Source organism: Myripristis murdjan, chromosome 13 (genome assembly GCF_902150065.1).
Source record: "Myripristis murdjan chromosome 13, fMyrMur1.1, whole genome shotgun sequence".
NCBI lineage: Eukaryota > Metazoa > Chordata > Actinopteri > Holocentriformes > Holocentridae > Myripristis > Myripristis murdjan.
In genome coordinates this window covers 26,457,756-26,476,220 of record NC_043992.1, presented here as the reverse complement: position 1 = coordinate 26,476,220, position 18,465 = coordinate 26,457,756, and the positions used below count along the sequence as shown (strand labels likewise).

Genomic DNA, 18,465 nt, shown 5'->3' with positions numbered 1-18,465 from the left:
ACTACATAAACAAACCTGTTTTCACATGACAGAAAGGGTGTGGCTGTGTTTTGTTTCATGTATGGTTGACATGCAGCTGCAATTCTTCATTGCACAGTTGCTTCAATGGAAAGATATGTCTTATTTAACTCTGATAATGGCATGAAATTCCCATTCAAGTATCAGCACCCATACAAGTTGTGTAGGAACAGGTAACAGCTTATTTTATAATTTTATTTTATTGGTGATTTGTAAAACAAATGACACAGATATTTGCATTATCACTTCTCTGATAACACAAGTCAGCAACCTCAAGTGGCTGCTCATTTAAGTGGATGCTGCCTTAAATTCTAACAGTGAAACATGTTGCCCCATGAAACATGTAGACATCTCTCAGGCCTGTCAGTATCCAAGTTTCATTAAAATTAGACCAGAAATTTCCACTAAAGAAAGATAGATAACACATATTCCATACTATCTCAGATTCAGCCTGCTTTCAATTCTTCACAGGTGCAGATTTTGGTGCTGAATGACAGATTCCCCAGCTTCTACATTTTCCCCAAGCAAGAACAGCAGCAGTAGCAGCAGCAAATCTCAAGCATTATCCCTTCAGGCCACCATGCACACCTGCGAGCCCTGTGGGACCTCCTGCCAGCAGATGGCAGAATCACAGGTATTGTGCTATAATTGCCTCAAGACATTCTTTTTAACCTGAAACGGCTTCTGTGTAGCACTGGGCACAGAGAGACTCTCTATTTTGAAGCAGCTTGCAGTGCTGGTCTCCACTGCCTGTGAGGCTCTCTAAACAGAGTATGTACTCCTTTATCCACTAGAGGTTTTTGCACACCCATTAACAGCTGGTTCAAAATGGAGGAACTGTTTATTGTTTAAGAGTGAAATAGAAAGACTTACTCTGCATGGCTAAAATAGCTCATGAAAAAGTTGTTTTTACCTGTCCCAGATCACTAATTCCCTTACTGAGGCAGATTAATTACAATGATTGATTGGGAGAATGCGATGTGTCACACATATTCGAGTTGATGAGGAATACTGCATGCCATCAGACATCTTCAAATAACCAGCATATGTTTCCCCATTCATCAAGTGAAGATTTATATATTTATAAATATGTGTAAATCACACCTAAGACAAGAATATAGTCATGTCTAAGACAATTTTCCATGGTTTATTTACGATGAGAAATGAAATAAATGTGACCTTTCTGAAAAGCATCTTGGCATCACTTTTATCTACTAGTTTGTCTTTGAGTTATAGATGAATATTGTTGTCATTGTTATTAATGGTTTGTTTCCCCTGGGCTACTGATCATATCACAGAATAAAGAGTGCCAAAATGTCTTCACCCTGCACGGGAGCACCCCGTTCAGCTTGAGGGCTGCAGGGCTGAACAGGAGCGACAGCACTGATGGAGCCATCAGCTCAGGGTCTGGATCAATGCTGGGGCAAGGCGGAGACTCTGACCGTTTCCATCCCTACCGTCGACAGTTCAGTGATGGAGCTGTTAAGGGTGCAAGTTTTCTCCAGCATTGCCCAACAGCTTCCTACACCAGCCCTGATAGCTGCTCTGCTGCACATAGCTCAAGCAGGGAGGCAACATCATCGTGGGACGAATACAACGGCAGCTTTCAGGCTTCCAGACTTGTGGTATACCATCATTTTACTATCACTTTGCAGCTGTGCAAATGTATTTTTCCTCTTTTTCCTTATGCAGACTATAGAGCAGACAGCACCTGCACAGCCATACCAGCATAAGGAAGCTCAGTGACATGTTCAAGTTCAGTGAAAACAGCATATGAGTCCACAAACTTTTCCATTGAATGCAATGGTACATGTAAACGAATCTAAATTCTTATTCACTTCACTTTTGAACGCCATTTTTTTTGCAAAGGGCTCTCAAGACACTTACCCAGAGCTACCAGCTGCACCAGTGGATCCCACCTGTGTCCTGTCACAAAGCCACACCCCCTGCAGCTCGGGCAGCCCTCTGCAGCAGGTGAGTGTTTTTATGGAGTGAGTTACATGGAGGGAGTGCCCATAGTGTAATGAGGAAACCTAAAAAACATAGTATGAATAGGATGACTCATGTCGACCTGGGTGCAAAGGTGTTATAGGTGTCATTATATAATTCATAAAAGCCGACTAGCTGGTTTAAAAAGTGATGCATGTTGTCATGTTATAGGTATAAGCACCAAAAAGATAGCTGTGGTAAAGTGGATAGGATGGATATAATTGTGCAAACACAAATGAAAGGAAACTAATGTTTGGAAAACCACAAATGGCTCTTAGTGCTGTTCATGTCATTATTATGGCTTGTCTTAACATGCTTGCATTTTGGTCGATGGGGAAAAAATCCTCAAGGCATAATCTTGTATATTAAATATGAGTCTTCGTACATTGTTTGTGTGTGTGTGTGTGTGTGTTCTCCCCAGTTCTCGTCTAGACTGTACACTACAAATGGCCAGTCCAGCGGCTCAAAATATTCTCACCAGTGTCTCTCTGGGCCGTCACAGCAGGAAAGCACTGCACCCTCCCCTTTCCCAAAGCCCATTTACTCATACAGGTAAGATTTTCACTCTCATGTCACCTTACCTTTTTCATCCAACGCTTTCCCATAACATTTAACTTGAATGCTTAAAATATAGCATGAACAAAAATGAATAGGAAAGTTTGATTTGTAAACCTTTTTTTCTTCAGAATGATCACAAATCTTGCAGAGTGAAAATTCAAATACCTTCTTTACCACCATGTACCACAATGCTGACAGTGCCCTCTAAGCCAATGGATAAAAATGATCTAAATTCCAAAATATGAGTGTTTGTTTGCCCACAACAGAAAGTTGATGTTCCCTTGCTGTTTGCAGTATCCTGATATTCATGGCTCTGAAGAACAGCAAAACAGGAAGCCTGCCAGTCAGTGAGATCTACAGCTTCATGACTGAACACTTCCCATATTTCAAGGTACCACAAATCATAAGATGCTGTAATTTTTTTTTTTTTTTTTTTTTTTTTTTTTTTTGCATTTCTGATTTATTTTACAGCCACAGTAGAGAGAGAGAGAGAGAGAGAACAGGTAAGGGAGAGTGTGGGGATGATATGCAGCAAAAGGTCCAGACTCAGATTCAAACCTGGGCCGCTGCAATAAGGACTCAGCCTTAACAAGTGGTATACACTCTTACCAGGTGAGCTACCAGGGCGCACCTGTAAGGTGCGCCCTGGTAGCGCCCTGGTAATTGTTAGTGATTATGGCTTCAGTTGTTGTTGTCCCAGTATCCTTAACTGGAGGAATCTCAAGCTCATCTGCTGCACAAACCCTATAGAGGCTTGAATGCTAAGAGGTTGAACACTTTAATCCTCATTTTTAATCTTCTCGTCTTTTCCAGTAGTTGCTCAAACAGAAGCAGACCCAGATATATTAACCTGTTATGGCTGGACCCCCCCCCCCCCCCCCCCCCCCCCCCCCTTTTGTTCAGTTGGTAATGATCCCAGGCTGGCATGGGAGCTCAAATGAAAGGATGTTATGTATCTGTTTATCTGGTGTACAGTAGGATACCAGTTTGTGTGTGTGTGAAGCTGAATAAGTCATCCTTTCAACTGCATGTTTGACATTCATGCCCAGTTGACTAAATATTGCTTTTTGAGGCAGCTGCAGGTGTGAACTTTCATTTGAACCCTTTATAGTAACAATTAGATATCCCAAAGGATTCCAGGCATCTACAAATCAAATAGGTTTAGACTCACCCTTGGAACCAGCTCAAAGACGTGTTGGCGCTGACATTCAAGGAGGCACCGTAAAGATGGCTGATTTCCAGACAGCTGCCTGTAATCTTAAACATATAGGCTGCAGGGCCAGATAATGCAGGAGATAGATCATGAAAAATGATACTCTTTGAGAAGTAATGCCTGCAAATAAGCAGGTATGGATTTTTGTGATGCATCTACATACTTAACACGGGCAGTTTTCAAATATTTTCCAGACAGGTTCACTTCAGTGCATGCCAAAGCACAAGGCGTCAAAATGAATTCACTTTCTTGCCATCATACTGCTCTCCTTTGAGTGAACCTGATTCTGATGCTGTAAAATTGATTACCTTGTGTTAGTATCAATGGTCATTTATTTCTGTGTATAATGGTCCTCAACTTACAGATGGTAGACACTTGCTGGATCACCAGCACTTACTGATGTGCAGTGGGTGAGAGCTTAGGTGAACTCTGTGGTTTTGAATGTAAAGAAAATCAATGGCAAGTAAAGATAGTAAAGATTTTTTTTTCTATTGACTGACTGCCAGAGTAATTTATATTAGCTGCTGGTCGCTGAGTCAATTGGAGTCAATAATCGCAAATGAATGGGACATAATGAATGGGCACAACACCTTTATTGTTGTCTCTCTTCTCATTGTATGACCCTGCTGCACCAAGATGTATATCTCTATACCTGTTACCAAAAAAAGGTTATGAAATTAGCCTGTGATCGCATTCCAACAATCTCTGCTTCTCTTGATATTTTTCTTTCTCCTATTGTATGATTACACTCGGCTTCATGCCACATTCCCAAAGAATTGATGAGCATGTGGGCCGTTTCCGTTTGTCTCATCTCATCTCTCGCATTCAGAACGGCTGAGAACAACTCATTTAACCCTTTCTTTCCTCATGTCCCCGTCACTATCCATTCCTGTCCCATGCATCCACGTCTGTTTTTAGACAGCTCCTGATGGATGGAAGAACTCTGTGCGTCACAACCTGTCTCTGAACAAGTGTTTTGAGAAGGTGGAGAACAAGAGTGGAAACTCGTCCCGTAAAGGCTGCCTGTGGGCTCTCAATCCAGCCAAGGTGGAGAAGATGCAGGAGGAGCTGCACAAGTGGCGTCGCAAAGACCCGTTTAGTAAGAGCATGTTGAGGCCAGGTGGGTGATCTGATTAAATGTTATTAAATGAAACAGAATAATTTGAGTACATCCCAGCTGACTCACACATTCATGTTGATTTCTACAGAGGACCTCGACCATCTGCTGGGAGAGAGACCCGACAAGCTCAAGTCTGTGCCACTCTACAACAACCGAACATCGCTGTCCAGATTTGCCCAAACATACAACACCGCCAGTTCATCCTTCACCTCACCCCAAGTCCGAGAATCCATTCGACACCCTCAGTGCTCCCGCATTTCAGATTTGTCTCAGCGCTCCTGCTACCTTCCCCCTGCTGCCCCTCATCCCAGCAACTCATTCCCCCTCTACTCATCTTGTAGACAGCATTCTTCATCCGACATCGCATCCACTATGGAAAGCCTGAACCAATCCATCGCTGGGAAGATGCCACCAGTTCACAGCACTGCCATGCAGGCTGAGTACAGTGTTGCCCCCAGGAGCATGCAGGACTTCCTGTTGGAGGGGGACACAAGTTACGACATTGACATGCTCAACCCCAGTCTGACTGACCTGCAGTTCCAAGGTATGAAAAGGCCACAGCCTACCATTCAACCTAATTCAATGAATCCAAAGAATACTTTGCTTGTCACTGTTTCCTGTTAAGCTATGATTAAAGCCACTGGTCAAGACCCCATGAGATGAACTCCCTTTCCTTGTACCTCCTGGAAAATAGTGTAGCCTCAGTGCTGACCTCATGATGCACCAGTAGTTGTAAATAAAATGTTTTCATTCAGCCAATAAAATCTTCATACACTTTTTGAACTCAAGTTGTTCATTGGAAATTTAAGTCCCAACTTGTTCACACTCCCCATAATTCATTCCAGTCTTTTCAATTGTGTTTGAATATTGCTTCCAAAAGCTCAGTTTTTTACTATCACTCTTTTCCTGGGGAAACATCTTCTGCTGGGTGGGCAGAAATGGAAACAGAAAAAAAAAAAACAAATTTTCTCCATCTGGTCAATAGAAGTCCTTCATCAAGGCTATTAGTCCCTATTAGTATCCTATTTGTTTACACCTTTGAATGACCTCATGTTATGTCACACCCCAACATCCTATTACAGCAGGAAATACATAAAATCAAGGGAGTGAGAGTGCCATCTCATGGGGTCTTTCAGAATTCAGATGTCCTCTAAAACAATGTTTACCCCTCGTGTTTTTAGGTAACCTTTGGGAGGAGCTCAGACAAGACAGCTTGATGTCAGATCCGGATGTCAGAGCTGTTATCACCACTGCCTCCACCTCTGCCCTGCCTTCCCCACAGACCCCACAGACCAGCAGTCTGCATTCCATGCCCTGTGTCAGTCAATCCTCAGAGATGATCGCTTTTGGTCGGAGAAAAGGAGAGGTCTACGATGAGATTGGTGGAAGTAGTGTGGACCAGCACATCAGTGGACTGCATCCGATGGTTTATTCAGGGGTGGAGAGTTTGGCTGGGTATCTGACTGCATGCACCACCTCTATCTCCTTACTCTGAACACCTGACAGTCATTCACGCTTGGATGTCCTCACATTGACCCCTCTCTGACCTTTAAATCCTATAGTAGTCGGAATGAGAAATACCTGTATCACGTTGAGTCATACCACAGTATTAACCTGGTGGATCTGTGTTTGCTTTTGTGTAACAGACTGCTGTGCTTGTTGAAAACACCATACGTGGCGTGGTGGAGGTTTCCTGCTTAAGCACCTTATTACGAAGTGGTTGCAACTTCAAAGCAAGGCAATTTTGGATTACCATGCCATTTAATTAGCCTCAAATGTTTTGGTTACGACATCGTTCTTTTTGTACAATGGGGATATAAATAACAGCTTACTTTAAATTAATGTTTTTCAAACCTGGTCCCAGAATGCAGGATACTACTGGTTTTACAAGATGTTAATTATAGCTGCTAGAGGGCAGCTTGCATTCCAGGGGTAAATCAGTCCTTGATTAGGTGGCTAGAATGAAAACCAGCAGGATTTTGAGGACTGGGATTGAAAACCGCCGCTGTAAATAATATACAAAAAGCATTGACTCGCATTGAATAAGTTGAATAATTCTACTGAAAAGTTATTAATATTAATCACAAACTTATCAATTATTTTTCTGGTATTTAATACAGGGCTTACAATTTGGATCATTATCATCCATATAAATTAAATTAAATTAAATTAAATTAAATTAATATGGCATCATCACAGTTGTTAATTCCTCAGTCTCTGAGATATGGCCTCATTATCTACATGTTTCTAAATTTGTTGACACTGATAACTAATGATTCATGTTTACCTGTTGAACAGGGGTGCCGTGGTACAAACAAAAATAGTTGTAGTAAGGCTCTGCTCCAGAAGATGGCACTAGAGACTCGTTGAGTTGTAAAGGACAATTCTCAGCTTGATGAGAACCAAAGTAGCTGTAAGAGTAGATGGTACTGCAGTGTTTTTTTTTTTTTTTTTTTTTTCTTAATTGAATGAGCCTGAGAGAGGACAGAAAATATATACCTACCCCAATCCCTCTGAAATGATGTGAATTAAACATTGTGCTTTAGGTAGTACTGAGTTACTGTTGCAGCTGAACAGAATTAGTTTCAACTCCTCCAACCTGATTAAAAAGTTTACTCTCTAAATTAATTCAAAAGTAGAAATCACACACTTTTAGAAAATTTAGGAAATAGAAAAATGACTAGATTGGCAAAATGATTGCTGGCTTAAAAGTAAATATGTCAGAGGATTACTGACTGCACTACGTCTGGAAAACAATGACAACTGAGCAGACATAAAGATTATAGTTTTGAATGACTGACAGTCAACATCAGGTTTGAATGAATCCTTTCCATCTCAGAGGAAAAACTAGATCAAATTGAGCTAGACTGAGACATTTGTGGATAAACTGAATGAGAACACACTGCCAGCAACGAGTGCATTTACCAACCTTTTTTTTTTTATTCCTTTTGCTCCAAGTGAATAGGCAGTCTGTTATTGCATTCTTTTGCATCCCTATTTTTGATCATCTACTTTCTGTCCTCTTGGCTTATGTCAAAATCTAGTTTTTTTTTTCTTTTTTTTTCTCTGTAGTCTCTTCTTTGTTTCATCTGTACTGTCTCATGTATGGTAAAGGAGACAAAGTGGATTTCCAAAGATTTCCAAAAAATCACATATTTATTGCAGTGATGGAATTTCAGCTGTCAAAACTTTATACATATTTTAAAATTGTATTTTATATTTTCCACATTTATTATAAATAAAGCATACATATGTCTTCAGTACTACAGAGAATGTACTGGATATCAAAGTTGGTGTCTGGTGGTTTTGACTTTTGCCTATGGACAGTCTGACACTTCAAAATGTCTATCTAAAAAAATACTCCTCTAACATAGCACTGTGAGTATGAGGACATATGACACATTCACACTGACAAAGTACGTATCTCTGTTTCTTGCTCTAAAGTCATTCAAGTTACTGTAGATCTACTGGGACGCTGATAAACCTAGATTATGGAAACCATGTCAGTCCAATTTAAGGGCAACTAGAAATTCAATCAACGAGGACTTTAAAAAACAGTGAAATCTCTAGTAGAACTATATAAATAGGTCTAAATGGGCTGATTTCCTGTTTAATTTTTTCAGGGTAGCGTCTTTCTTCTCTCTTTGTCCCATGGCTGGTTTCTGCCTGCCTGCTTGACTTTCCTTGGAGATGCAGTAAGGGTCAGGAAGCCATGCTGCCTTATTTTTCTCTCACCACGGTCTCTATCGTCATATTTTTGGCCTCCAAACCACATAAAACCTGTTGTACCTCAAGTTTTCTGTACTGTAATGATCATGTGGAACCCACACACAGTGAAACCACAGGCAGAATTAGATGTCATTGCAAAGGGGGGAATCTGATTGGTCACACAAGGTGATGACTGATGGAAATACAGCCAAGAAAAGTGAGAGCGAGAGAGGAGAGAGAGAGAGAGAAAGAGAGAGAGAGAGAGAGTTCGATGTCCGATGTCAGTGAGCTGTCCATCACTACATCTGTTTCTGGTCCCTTGGGGATTGAAGTGGTCAGAGGAAATGTCTAGAACAGAGGGAATGAGGGGGTGAAGCTTGTGAGTCTTCCTATGGCCCCCCGCTGTAGGAGTAGTCTGCCTTGTTGTGCATCACCAACTTGTTGTCCACGAAGTAGAAGCTGTCGGACTGTGTCTCGTACGGGTGCAGGATCATCTCACGGACTGAGGGACAAGAAACATAAGGAGAGAGAACAGGGACATGCTCAAGACAAATCTCCAAAAGTAGATCCAAAGTACTACTGGAAGGGGCCAACACTGAAAACTATATGAATATTCAGGTTTCATGAATACATGTTATTTGTTTCAGCTTCTTTAGTGGTGCAGTGGAAAAGACACATAAAAACAATCAGTGGCATTACATCATGTTGATTTGTGTCTGCTTTATGTGCATTATTTGGACGCACTTACATACTGCAGCGTATGCATGTTTGCATATGGGTACTCACTGATTTCCTCAGACAGCGCAGGAAACTCGTAGATGTGCTCGCATGTGTTCTTGCTGCTTGGCATGCAGAAGCCAAACTCGAAATCAAAGCTCTTGAGCAGCTGCTCGCGGAAGTAGTGCCTCTCGATCATGCGGAAGTTGTTGATGGGCGTGTCTCCTACAGTAAATTCCACTCTGCGGAGCCACGGGGAGACAAGAGATTACCAGGTGAGCCAACTGTCACTACCAAGTTCAAGGCAACTTTAAATAGGCCCATGAGAACAATGAGTGAGGCTGTGTACGCACACACACACATACACACACACACACACACACACACACAAATGGTCTTAGGTGCTATGTTGAGTGAAATCCAATTTGAGGGCAAAGAAGAAACCCAACACAACTGAACATGAACACAGTGTTCCACAAGACACACACACACACACACACACACTGAAACACACACACTGTTCCTCTGTATTTCTCTTTCCTCATTTGTCTATTTCCCCAGTTGCAACTTCTCTGTATCTGTCATCCATCTGTCTTTCTACACATGTAATGTAAACTATGCTCTACCCAATGGCAATGCCACCATGCACACACAAAATGCACATTTTAACCCTTTGATGCACAACATATCCACACCCCTTGTAATGCACAACATGGGTCCAAAAGGACCCGTATTCATTTTCTATGTGATTTAATGCTGGGAGAGTTTTTCTTTGCTGTATCTTTTTAATTCACTATATTTTATGATTGAATATTCCAAGTATTCCTTTAATATCTTGTTTTTTGATTAGTACATGTCATTATTTCCATTTGTCCTTTCTTATGTTGTGAAAAAAATAGGTTTTGCATTATTACATCAACTTTACACACATGGGTCCAAAATGACCCATTTATCCAAGTGTGATTTTGAATTACATTAATTCATACTATAACAATAATTTACTTCAAATAATGACTTTAGTTGTAGTTTGGACCAAACAATCACACATTTAATATTTGAAACATCATTTGGATGTTTCCAAATGATGTCATTTTGTCACAAATACACATACCTCTGATAACAGATAACATGACAACTGAACTGAACTGTATCAGTAGTGTAACTATTGTAATCTGGTGAATGTGACCAAATAAAATAAAACACAACAGATCACATTACTAGACCATAAACTGCCATCTCAATTCTTACATTCCTCACAAATGACCACTACGGGCTCTAGTTTCGCAGACCCGGCGAGGCGGGGGCGCAGTGCAGCTGCACTTCTCCAACTGGGTGTGGCCAGGTGGATTTTGCAAGTTTGGCACGCCGTGCACGTGACGCAAGTACTCCACCGTTCCTCCTACCGGTGGAAGGGAGGAGAGAAGGCGTGGAGTGGGTTTGACACAGCCGATTCAAAACTAATCAAATGAACTCCTGTCCTCACCTTTAAAATGCGCTGCGTGAAGGCGTAATGAAAGTTTACACAACTGACATGGAGGTCTACTGCTGCAGGCGGAGCCGGTGTAGTGGAAGTTTGGCTGACCGGCGCACAGTGCGCACACGTCACCAAAACCTCACAAGCAGGTTTCCGGAATGTCAGACACATTAACAATGCAATAAATACCCACAAAAACAACTATTCAATGCTACTATCTCAATCGACTGTCCCGTCACATCTGATGTCAGATCAAAGGAGATTGGCACTGTTTGTGCTGATTGTGAGGTTTTGGTGACGTGTGCACACTGCACGCCGGTCAGCCAAACTTCCACTACGCCGGCTCCGCTCCGCCTTGCGCTGAAAGTAGACCTTGTTTCAGATGGCGAGCTTCGAGCACATCTCGGCGAAGCCTTTTGGCATGAAACTGTCACTGCGCCAAGCTGAATCTGTCAACACCTCCCCCTGCTGCAACGCCACTCCCATCTCAGTGCACCTCGGTCTGCCAAACTACCAAACTGTGCGCCCCTCGGGTTGCGCTGGTCCAAACCAGCTCTGCACGGGGTTCGCCTCACTGCGCCACCTTGCGCTGCGCCGGGAAACTAGAGCCCTTCATGTTTGTGCTCCTTGCACACAGGTCTGGTGCAGTGGGAACACCAGCTGCTTACTTTTCTGTCTTTGGAAGCTTGGCAAATTGCACACCTCTTCCTCTTCCCTCGGCCCTCCTGCTTGATGTCTCCCTGTGGCTGTGTGGTGGCTGAGTTTTGTTTTTTTATCCCACATCTTCCCATTGCATCAATGATATGCTTTTGGAGTTTGGGTGTGCCCTCCATGCATTGCTCACACCACTCATGTAATCAGGGTGTTGTGTAGTGGAGTTGGTGTATTGAGGGTGGCAAGGCCATTTCCGACCAATGTGTGCAAACTTGATATAGACGTATAAAAGCTATGCTAGTTTATAAAGTAATAAAGGAAAATACATGTGATGATTTGTGCTTAACAAAAATAAAATATTTACTGAATACTTTAATTAGTAAGTGATAAAATACATTCATTTCAAAGATACAGCAAAGAAAAACTCTCCCAGCATTAAATCACATGGAAAATGAATACGGGTCCTTTTGGACCCATGTTGCGCATTAGAGGGGTAGTGTTACAAAAAGTGTTTTAATTCAAAAAGTAAAATGGCAAAGGATAAAAGAAGGATCTATAATGATAAAAAACAAGTTAATTGAGGAATTCCTGGAATGCTGAATAATGAAAATAATTTATTGCAAAGATATAGCACAAATAAACTCAGCCGGGTCACTTTGGACCCATGTTGTGCATCAAAGGGTTAATCAGCATCAGTTCTTGTTCCTTGCTCTGATGACATTTTTCTGGCGACTTACGTGGCTCCGACCTGCCGCAGCTGCAGGAAGGCCGGGGTGAACTGGTATCGGACAAAGCGGCCGGCATTGGGGTCACAGTCCTTTCTGATGCCCGCTTTGGGGGGGGAAAATCAATAAATTAAAATTCAATAACCTTGTTTAATCATCAAGTGACCGTTCAAATAATTCTCTGACATGCTGAGTCTTATGATTAAAATGCTTTTATGTTTTAATTTCAGCATGGAAAGCAGCCTGTTGGCATTTCTGCGGCGAGCTAGTTTGATAGCTCCCAGAACACACAGTCTTTTCCTCAAAATGTCGCAATGTCAAGTACCAGACAAGAAAAATATCATGCCACAAAATTCAAAATGTTAAGTACCCTCTCAAAAACTGAATGAACCAGTCTTTCACTCTAAGTGATGTTGCAAACATTGCACATATGTCTCACAAATCTAAGATCTCATCTCCTCTAATTCACCTGGCATTGGAGGTTTAGTGATCTCAAATAGGACCGTCCCCGTCTCCATGTCCCGGATCTTAAATCTGGTGAAGTCGATCATGTGGACATTTTCCTCTGGAGAGCACAGATAATCTGAAACACACGGAGAAATCATCTTTCAGCCTGGGTTAATACAAAGCTGGTGCATATGTTTTTTTGCCCTCCGTAATACCACAGTGTATATAGGCAGTAAGCTGATAGTCCATAAAAAATATCAACAACTCTGCGCTGAAATACAGAGCTCTCTGGACATCTTGGCTACTCACTTCATCTCACTCTTTTTAACTGTCAGTCCCTTTCAAGTGGACGGATATTCAAAGAAAAGAAAACTGCTCCAGCCTCCTGAATCTCAGCAGGCAAGTCAGTCATTTTGCATCATGTTCCTCTATGCATGCATTATCACTTGATGGGTTTCTGTCACATTTCTCTCTTCTTGTTCCCTCCTCCTCAACAGGACTCGAAACCCTCTCATTAACAGTTGTAGCTGCTTTTATATAATAGGCTTTTGTTTGCACGAATAACAATATTGGTAACCAATCAGGTCAGTGAGTTTGAGCAAACACAAACTCAGGGCAAGACAGCATCCCAAGTCACTTAAGCAGGGCAACACGGTTGGCCGTGTTGGCACCAGGGATGTGTGTGTGTATGCGTGTGTGTTTGCGTGTGTGTGTATGGTGAGTGGGTATGAGACACTCCCCTCCCCATGGGGCAGGATTAGACCTAAGAGGCTTATATTGTTTTACCATCACGTGGACTCACTGACTGGGACATACACACACACACACACACACACACACACACACACACACACAAACACCTGCTATCTCATTAGGGTTACTGTAAGGGCAGGTATTATGGGCAGCTGTGGTTAGTTGGTGCCCACGGCTCTATGGGTCTTTCACACAGGAGCCGACACGCAACACAATTAGAAAGACAACAGGGGGGCGGTCGCAGAGGTAAAAAGTTAAATTGAATTTGTTACCGAGATAAAAGCACTCACTTGCAGGCATGCATATATGCACACATATGCAATCACACAAACTCACACACTGACACAGTCGCTACCTTCCCAAGGGCGAGGAGGCAGATGGGCCACACATGCTTTAGCCAATTGCTTGGGGATATTTATAGACTTCCAGCCGCATTGATTCAGACTTTGTCTTTTTTTCCACAAAGTAACAGCTACACCTTTTTTTTTAACTGAGAATAAGCCTGTGCCTGGAGATTTTCTTTGATTTTTGCTTGCAAAATATAACTAGTTACAGCTTCCTGTTTCATGAAATGAGTTTCATGGGGAGATTAATATTGGCATGCAGGTGCAAAACCAATAGAATAACGCCAATCTTCTGTGACTACAAGGCTTCATACAGATTTCTTGCTTAATTAAGCCCATCCTTCTCTAACAGCGTTAAAACAAGATGTCCAACTCTGATGCCTAATTCCCTCAGATCATTTAAACATCAGAGTCTTCTCTTTAACATTCATGTGCCTTCCTTTCCATGACTGGACCACCAATATCTGAAGATTCACATTTTTTTCCTAAACCAACACATTAGAGCTCCTTAGTCATAGGTCTAATAATCATATCTCCCTGCAATCATATACCAATAAAGTCCATTATATTGTGTCTGTCGATTCACATTACAATATGGAAATCTTTTTTTTTTTTTTTTTTTACCGCATTAAGAGGCCAAATCAGGGGCAGTGACCACACAAAACAATAAATCTGTTCTAAAAGAACAAATGGCACATTATCCACTAACACAAAGCCAGCAGTAAGAAGGGTTTGATGTGATGTGGACTTCACTTTTGATATTTAGATTAAGGAAATTGTTTTATTCAGAAATATGGAGGTGGCCATTCTTTTTTATTACCTCCCACCAAGACCACTGCAATTTTCTTTATTCCTGTCCAAATCAACAGTCTCCCAAATGCCTCTGATTTGTAAAGAATACAGCAGTTAAGATTTTAAATAGTGACAAATAGTAGTAAAGTACTATTACTTCAAAGTATTATACTTCAGAAAAATATGCACATGAACTTACTGGTGAAAGTAAATTTAGTAACCTTAAAAAATACCCCCAAAAGGTACACAAAAAACTACTCAATTACATCGTCTGGAGTAAACATAATTAGTAACTTCCACCTTTGCCTGTCGCTTCTTGCATTAAAAATGTGTTTTCTGAATGTGCTTGTGTCTGTGTATTTTGTCTATCATCCTTGAAGTATTTTGTTTTAGTGCTATACAAAAAAAGCTAAAATTATTATTACTACATCTAAAGTCTTTATATGTATTTTCTGTAATTCTATATTATCTTCAATGCCTCATTTCTTCCTTAATTGCATAAATTCTCTGTGTGTCCTATCTCCTACACACCTATTTTGATTGATGCAACAGTCCCATTTAAAATAAAACACGTCTCGACTAATTACCTGTAAAGTTGCTGTGGAAACAAATGTCAAGAACAAACCGAGACTCAGGATCAAGAGCTTTACCCATAGAAATGTAACTATCTGTCTGAATGCTAAGCTCTATTTGTATTTATATTAATGTCATGTTTGTGTGTGTACACCAAGCAGACAATACCATGACTGAATTTGTCAGCCAATTTGTCAGTAACTAGTGTCATTTGTGTAGTGCTCCACCTTGGCTCCACCCTTTGCCACATTCTGACTGCTTTTGCTCCAAAACAAGGCAGCTCCAGAAACCATTTATTGACATCACTTCTATATTTTTTTATATTTTGATACATTAATAATATGATATTGATGATAATTACTAGAGTATAATACAATATGTAATATAGGAACTCAAGGGGTAGGATCATACGTTTTTAACTTCTTCCTACTCCCTTCTGAACATGTGCTGGCCATCTAGAAAATAACATTGAATTTATCTATTTTTTTGTTTGTTTGTTTTTTACTTTTTTGTCTACTATTACCCTATTGTTGCATTGTCTGTTGTCCTTTATACAGCATGTTCAAAGTGAAATAAATAAATAACTAAAAATAAATAAATTTAAAGTCTATCACATGCATCCACTGTTCCTGTATGAACTGTGCACTGTATGGGCAATGGGCATGGTGTAATTACTGGGTCTGAACTGGTCTTTGGTTGGGTTGAACTCTTGCAGACGAGCTCAGGTTAACATCGATGTGAGTGGAGTTGTTCCACGGCAAACGAGCTACATCACGTGCCGACGAGAACGCCTGTCAACAGATTTCCGTGTAAGCTGCTCGAGCTCACAGGCAGCAACTCCTTTGATATTGCCTTCCAAACTAAGAGGGTTAGAGGAGCTGCTGTTTGATGCAGTGCCCTCTAGTGCCAGTTCATCTGATGTGTAGAGGCTTATCTGCTCTGAGAATATTACTGTAAGCCTAAGTCTGGGGTTGACCACACAGTGTTTCTCATAACTGCACACTGTCACACTGCAGCCATGACACTCAGCACAGTGGGAATGTGTATAATCTGTATACTGTATATATGTATTTACTACTGGGGGCCATCCATACTCAAAATACATGCTCTATGAGGCAATTTGCATAAAACATGTTTACAAAATTATTTGCATTCCTGAGAAATACTTGTACTGTTCCTGTTTAAAATGGGAGCAAATGAGTGATCTAACACATAACAGGCTCCAAGTCAGCAGGGACATAAATAGTCTCCTGCTATGCTGCATCGCTTAGGTCTTTTACATTACATAACCAAACAACACAGACCTGTGCTTTAAACGAGTCATGAATGGGTGTACATATTAAGCGTGGCTCTGTGAAACAACACGTGTCAAGAACAGCCTTCTCACTCCAAATCCTGAGGTTAATCCAAACTACTTTGCCGTAATTACAGCCACAAAATGCTTTTCAAAGTGGAATAAAGAAGCTTCCCCAGCAGTCTACAGCCTAGACAAGACTCTCTCTGTCCTCTCTTTACAAGTCTCTGCAAACACAATGGGCACTGTAGCCTGTACTCCCTTCCTGGGCAACTCCAGTGTGTCACGGAGGTGGTCTACCGTTCTGCAGTGGCCAATCAGAGTGCAGCTTACTGGGCATGAGGTGAAGAGACACTGGGTGAGACTAGACAGGCTGCCCTACTGCCAAACATGTACACTGCAAAAAAATCTCTGCCTTAACAAGCGATTTAGTCTCATATTCAATGGTAAAATCTGTTTTTTCTTCAAACAAGTGAAAAAATCTGCCAGTTGAATGAGATAATCCCATCTGTTTCTGACATAGCTTCACCTGTTTCACGATTTTCCCCCTTGCTTTAAGGAAAACAGGATTTTTACACTAAATACAACGCTGAATATGACACTAAATGACATTTTAAGATTCCCTCTACAAAGATGTCATTTTTTCCCTCCAAAATATGTTAATGCTCCTTATGCTCACAAACACACATGTTGCGTGGTTGTCAGTGAGCTTGCCATCATTGTGGGCAGATGACTGATGTATGCTGTGAATCAGAACAGGCCGTTTGCCAAGTCTGCTAAAAAAAAAAAAATACAAAAAAAATCAATAAAAAAATACAAAAATACAAAAAATACAAAATAAATAACGATGAATGCAGTCAGTTTTACCTGGTTCAGCAAGAATTCATATTGATACTTATAATCATATCACACCTTACAGCCATTTCCAAGCCAGAGCTCACTGCCAACTCCAGCATGCCCTTTGAGTTCAGGCTGCACTGTCTCTGCTCATGAAGAAAATTGTAGCCTGCTGAAAGATGACTGATTAATTGTACCGAGATTAACAGTCAGTGATTTCTGGAAATGATAAGAGAAATCACATTCAGCTGCTTTCCAGATGATTACTATTGAGCGGAAACAAAATGAGGTGTGAGCTGTGAAGAGAGGAAAGGCACATAATACAAATATGATGCCATGAGAGTCAATTTCAGCTTGTAAAAGAGACAGGAGGACGGAGAGACAAAAGGTAAACCAGAGAAAAGGAGAATGGTGAAATTTTTTGAGCATACAAATCTCGATAATCTTCAATATCTGATGTCTGAAGGATTTTTTTTGGATATATTTCAGTTTGTCCCAATGGAGTCAGTCAATGGAATCATACAGTCATGCTCAAGGCAAACCACAGCCCATCTTCATAATATTAACTGATGCTTAGCACCTGGGGATGCTAGAGATTATTACAAAGCATCTTTCTTATCTAGCTTTCTTCATCAAAAAGCACACTGATTTAAAATTATTCAGGTTTTGTGGAAAGAAATTCTTAAGTGGTTTCCAAAATGAGATGCGGCTAAAAATTAACATAATGTGGTCACTGTTAATTGGTCCATGCTACCTGTTATCTGCAAGTATATTCAAATAATGTAGTTAATTTAATGCTTTTCAGGAACTGATAATCCAAATAATGACTTATTTATGACTTAATGATAATGTTGCCTTTTGGAAACTAGGCCCAAGTCTGACATTTAAGCTAATGTAGTCATTTCTTTTAATAATTTTTGCTGTAGGCCTCAGCAAAAACACCCATCCACACTTGTTTTTGAAGATCTTACATGACAGAGAGAGAAGATACATTACCTTACGGTGTATCTGATATATTTACCAGCTATGCCATACCAAACAATGGAATAAATCCCCTTTCAACCACATTTTCATAGGAACATCATTCAGCATCAGAATATGTCAGCATCACATGACAGCTTTACAGTTGTATTTCAGGGTCAGTCAGTAATTAAGGCCAATATAATGGTGTGACTGTGCAAATTTAGCAATCATTGCACTTTTTGCTGCACGAAACAGCAAATTACTGCTCCCTGCCCAGAATAAATTG

The 18,465-nt window shown here is 40.9% G+C and overlaps 2 protein-coding genes across 3 annotated transcripts in view; one reads left to right on the top strand and one right to left on the bottom strand.

The window, feature by feature from the left end:
- The first annotated feature begins 508 nt into the window (after nt 1–508).
- Nucleotides 509–8,038, top strand: foxn1 (forkhead box N1). Its single transcript, XM_030066374.1, has 8 exons — nt 509–652; nt 1,317–1,643; nt 1,888–1,992; nt 2,429–2,559; nt 2,860–2,956; nt 4,697–4,898; nt 4,987–5,442; nt 6,080–8,038. The coding sequence occupies exons 1-8, from the start codon at nt 509–511 to the stop codon at nt 6,391–6,393; spliced, it is 1,776 nt and encodes a 591-aa protein (XP_029922234.1). The 3' UTR covers nt 6,394–8,038.
- Nucleotides 8,036–18,465, bottom strand: part of unc119a1 (unc-119 lipid binding chaperone a1) — a 25,062-nt gene continuing 14,632 nt past the window's right edge. The window contains exons 1-5 of one of the 2 annotated variants that reach the window (XM_030066763.1): nt 12,933–13,333; nt 12,646–12,759; nt 12,189–12,282; nt 9,393–9,565; nt 8,036–9,108 (exon numbers count right to left, since the gene is read on the bottom strand). In XM_030066763.1, coding sequence (XP_029922623.1) covers nt 8,996–9,108; nt 9,393–9,565; nt 12,189–12,282; nt 12,646–12,727 — 462 coding nt within the window. In that variant the 5' untranslated portion in view covers nt 12,728–12,759; nt 12,933–13,333 and the 3' untranslated portion in view covers nt 8,036–8,995. Of the gene's footprint in view, nt 9,109–9,392; nt 9,566–12,188; nt 12,283–12,645; nt 12,760–12,932; nt 13,334–18,465 lie in introns of those variants that run through there. The other variant, XM_030066762.1, reaches the window with a different exon arrangement.

Coding starts and splice junctions, on each gene's coding strand:
- foxn1 (XM_030066374.1), top strand. CDS start 509: ATGACAGATTCCCCAGCTTCTACATTTTCCCCAAGCAAGAACAGCAGC. Junction 1,644..1,887: donor TTCAGGCTTCCAGACTTGTG/GTATACCATCAT, acceptor TTTTTTGCAAAG/GGCTCTCAAGACACTTACCC. Junction 1,993..2,428: donor CGGGCAGCCCTCTGCAGCAG/GTGAGTGTTTTT, acceptor TGTTCTCCCCAG/TTCTCGTCTAGACTGTACAC.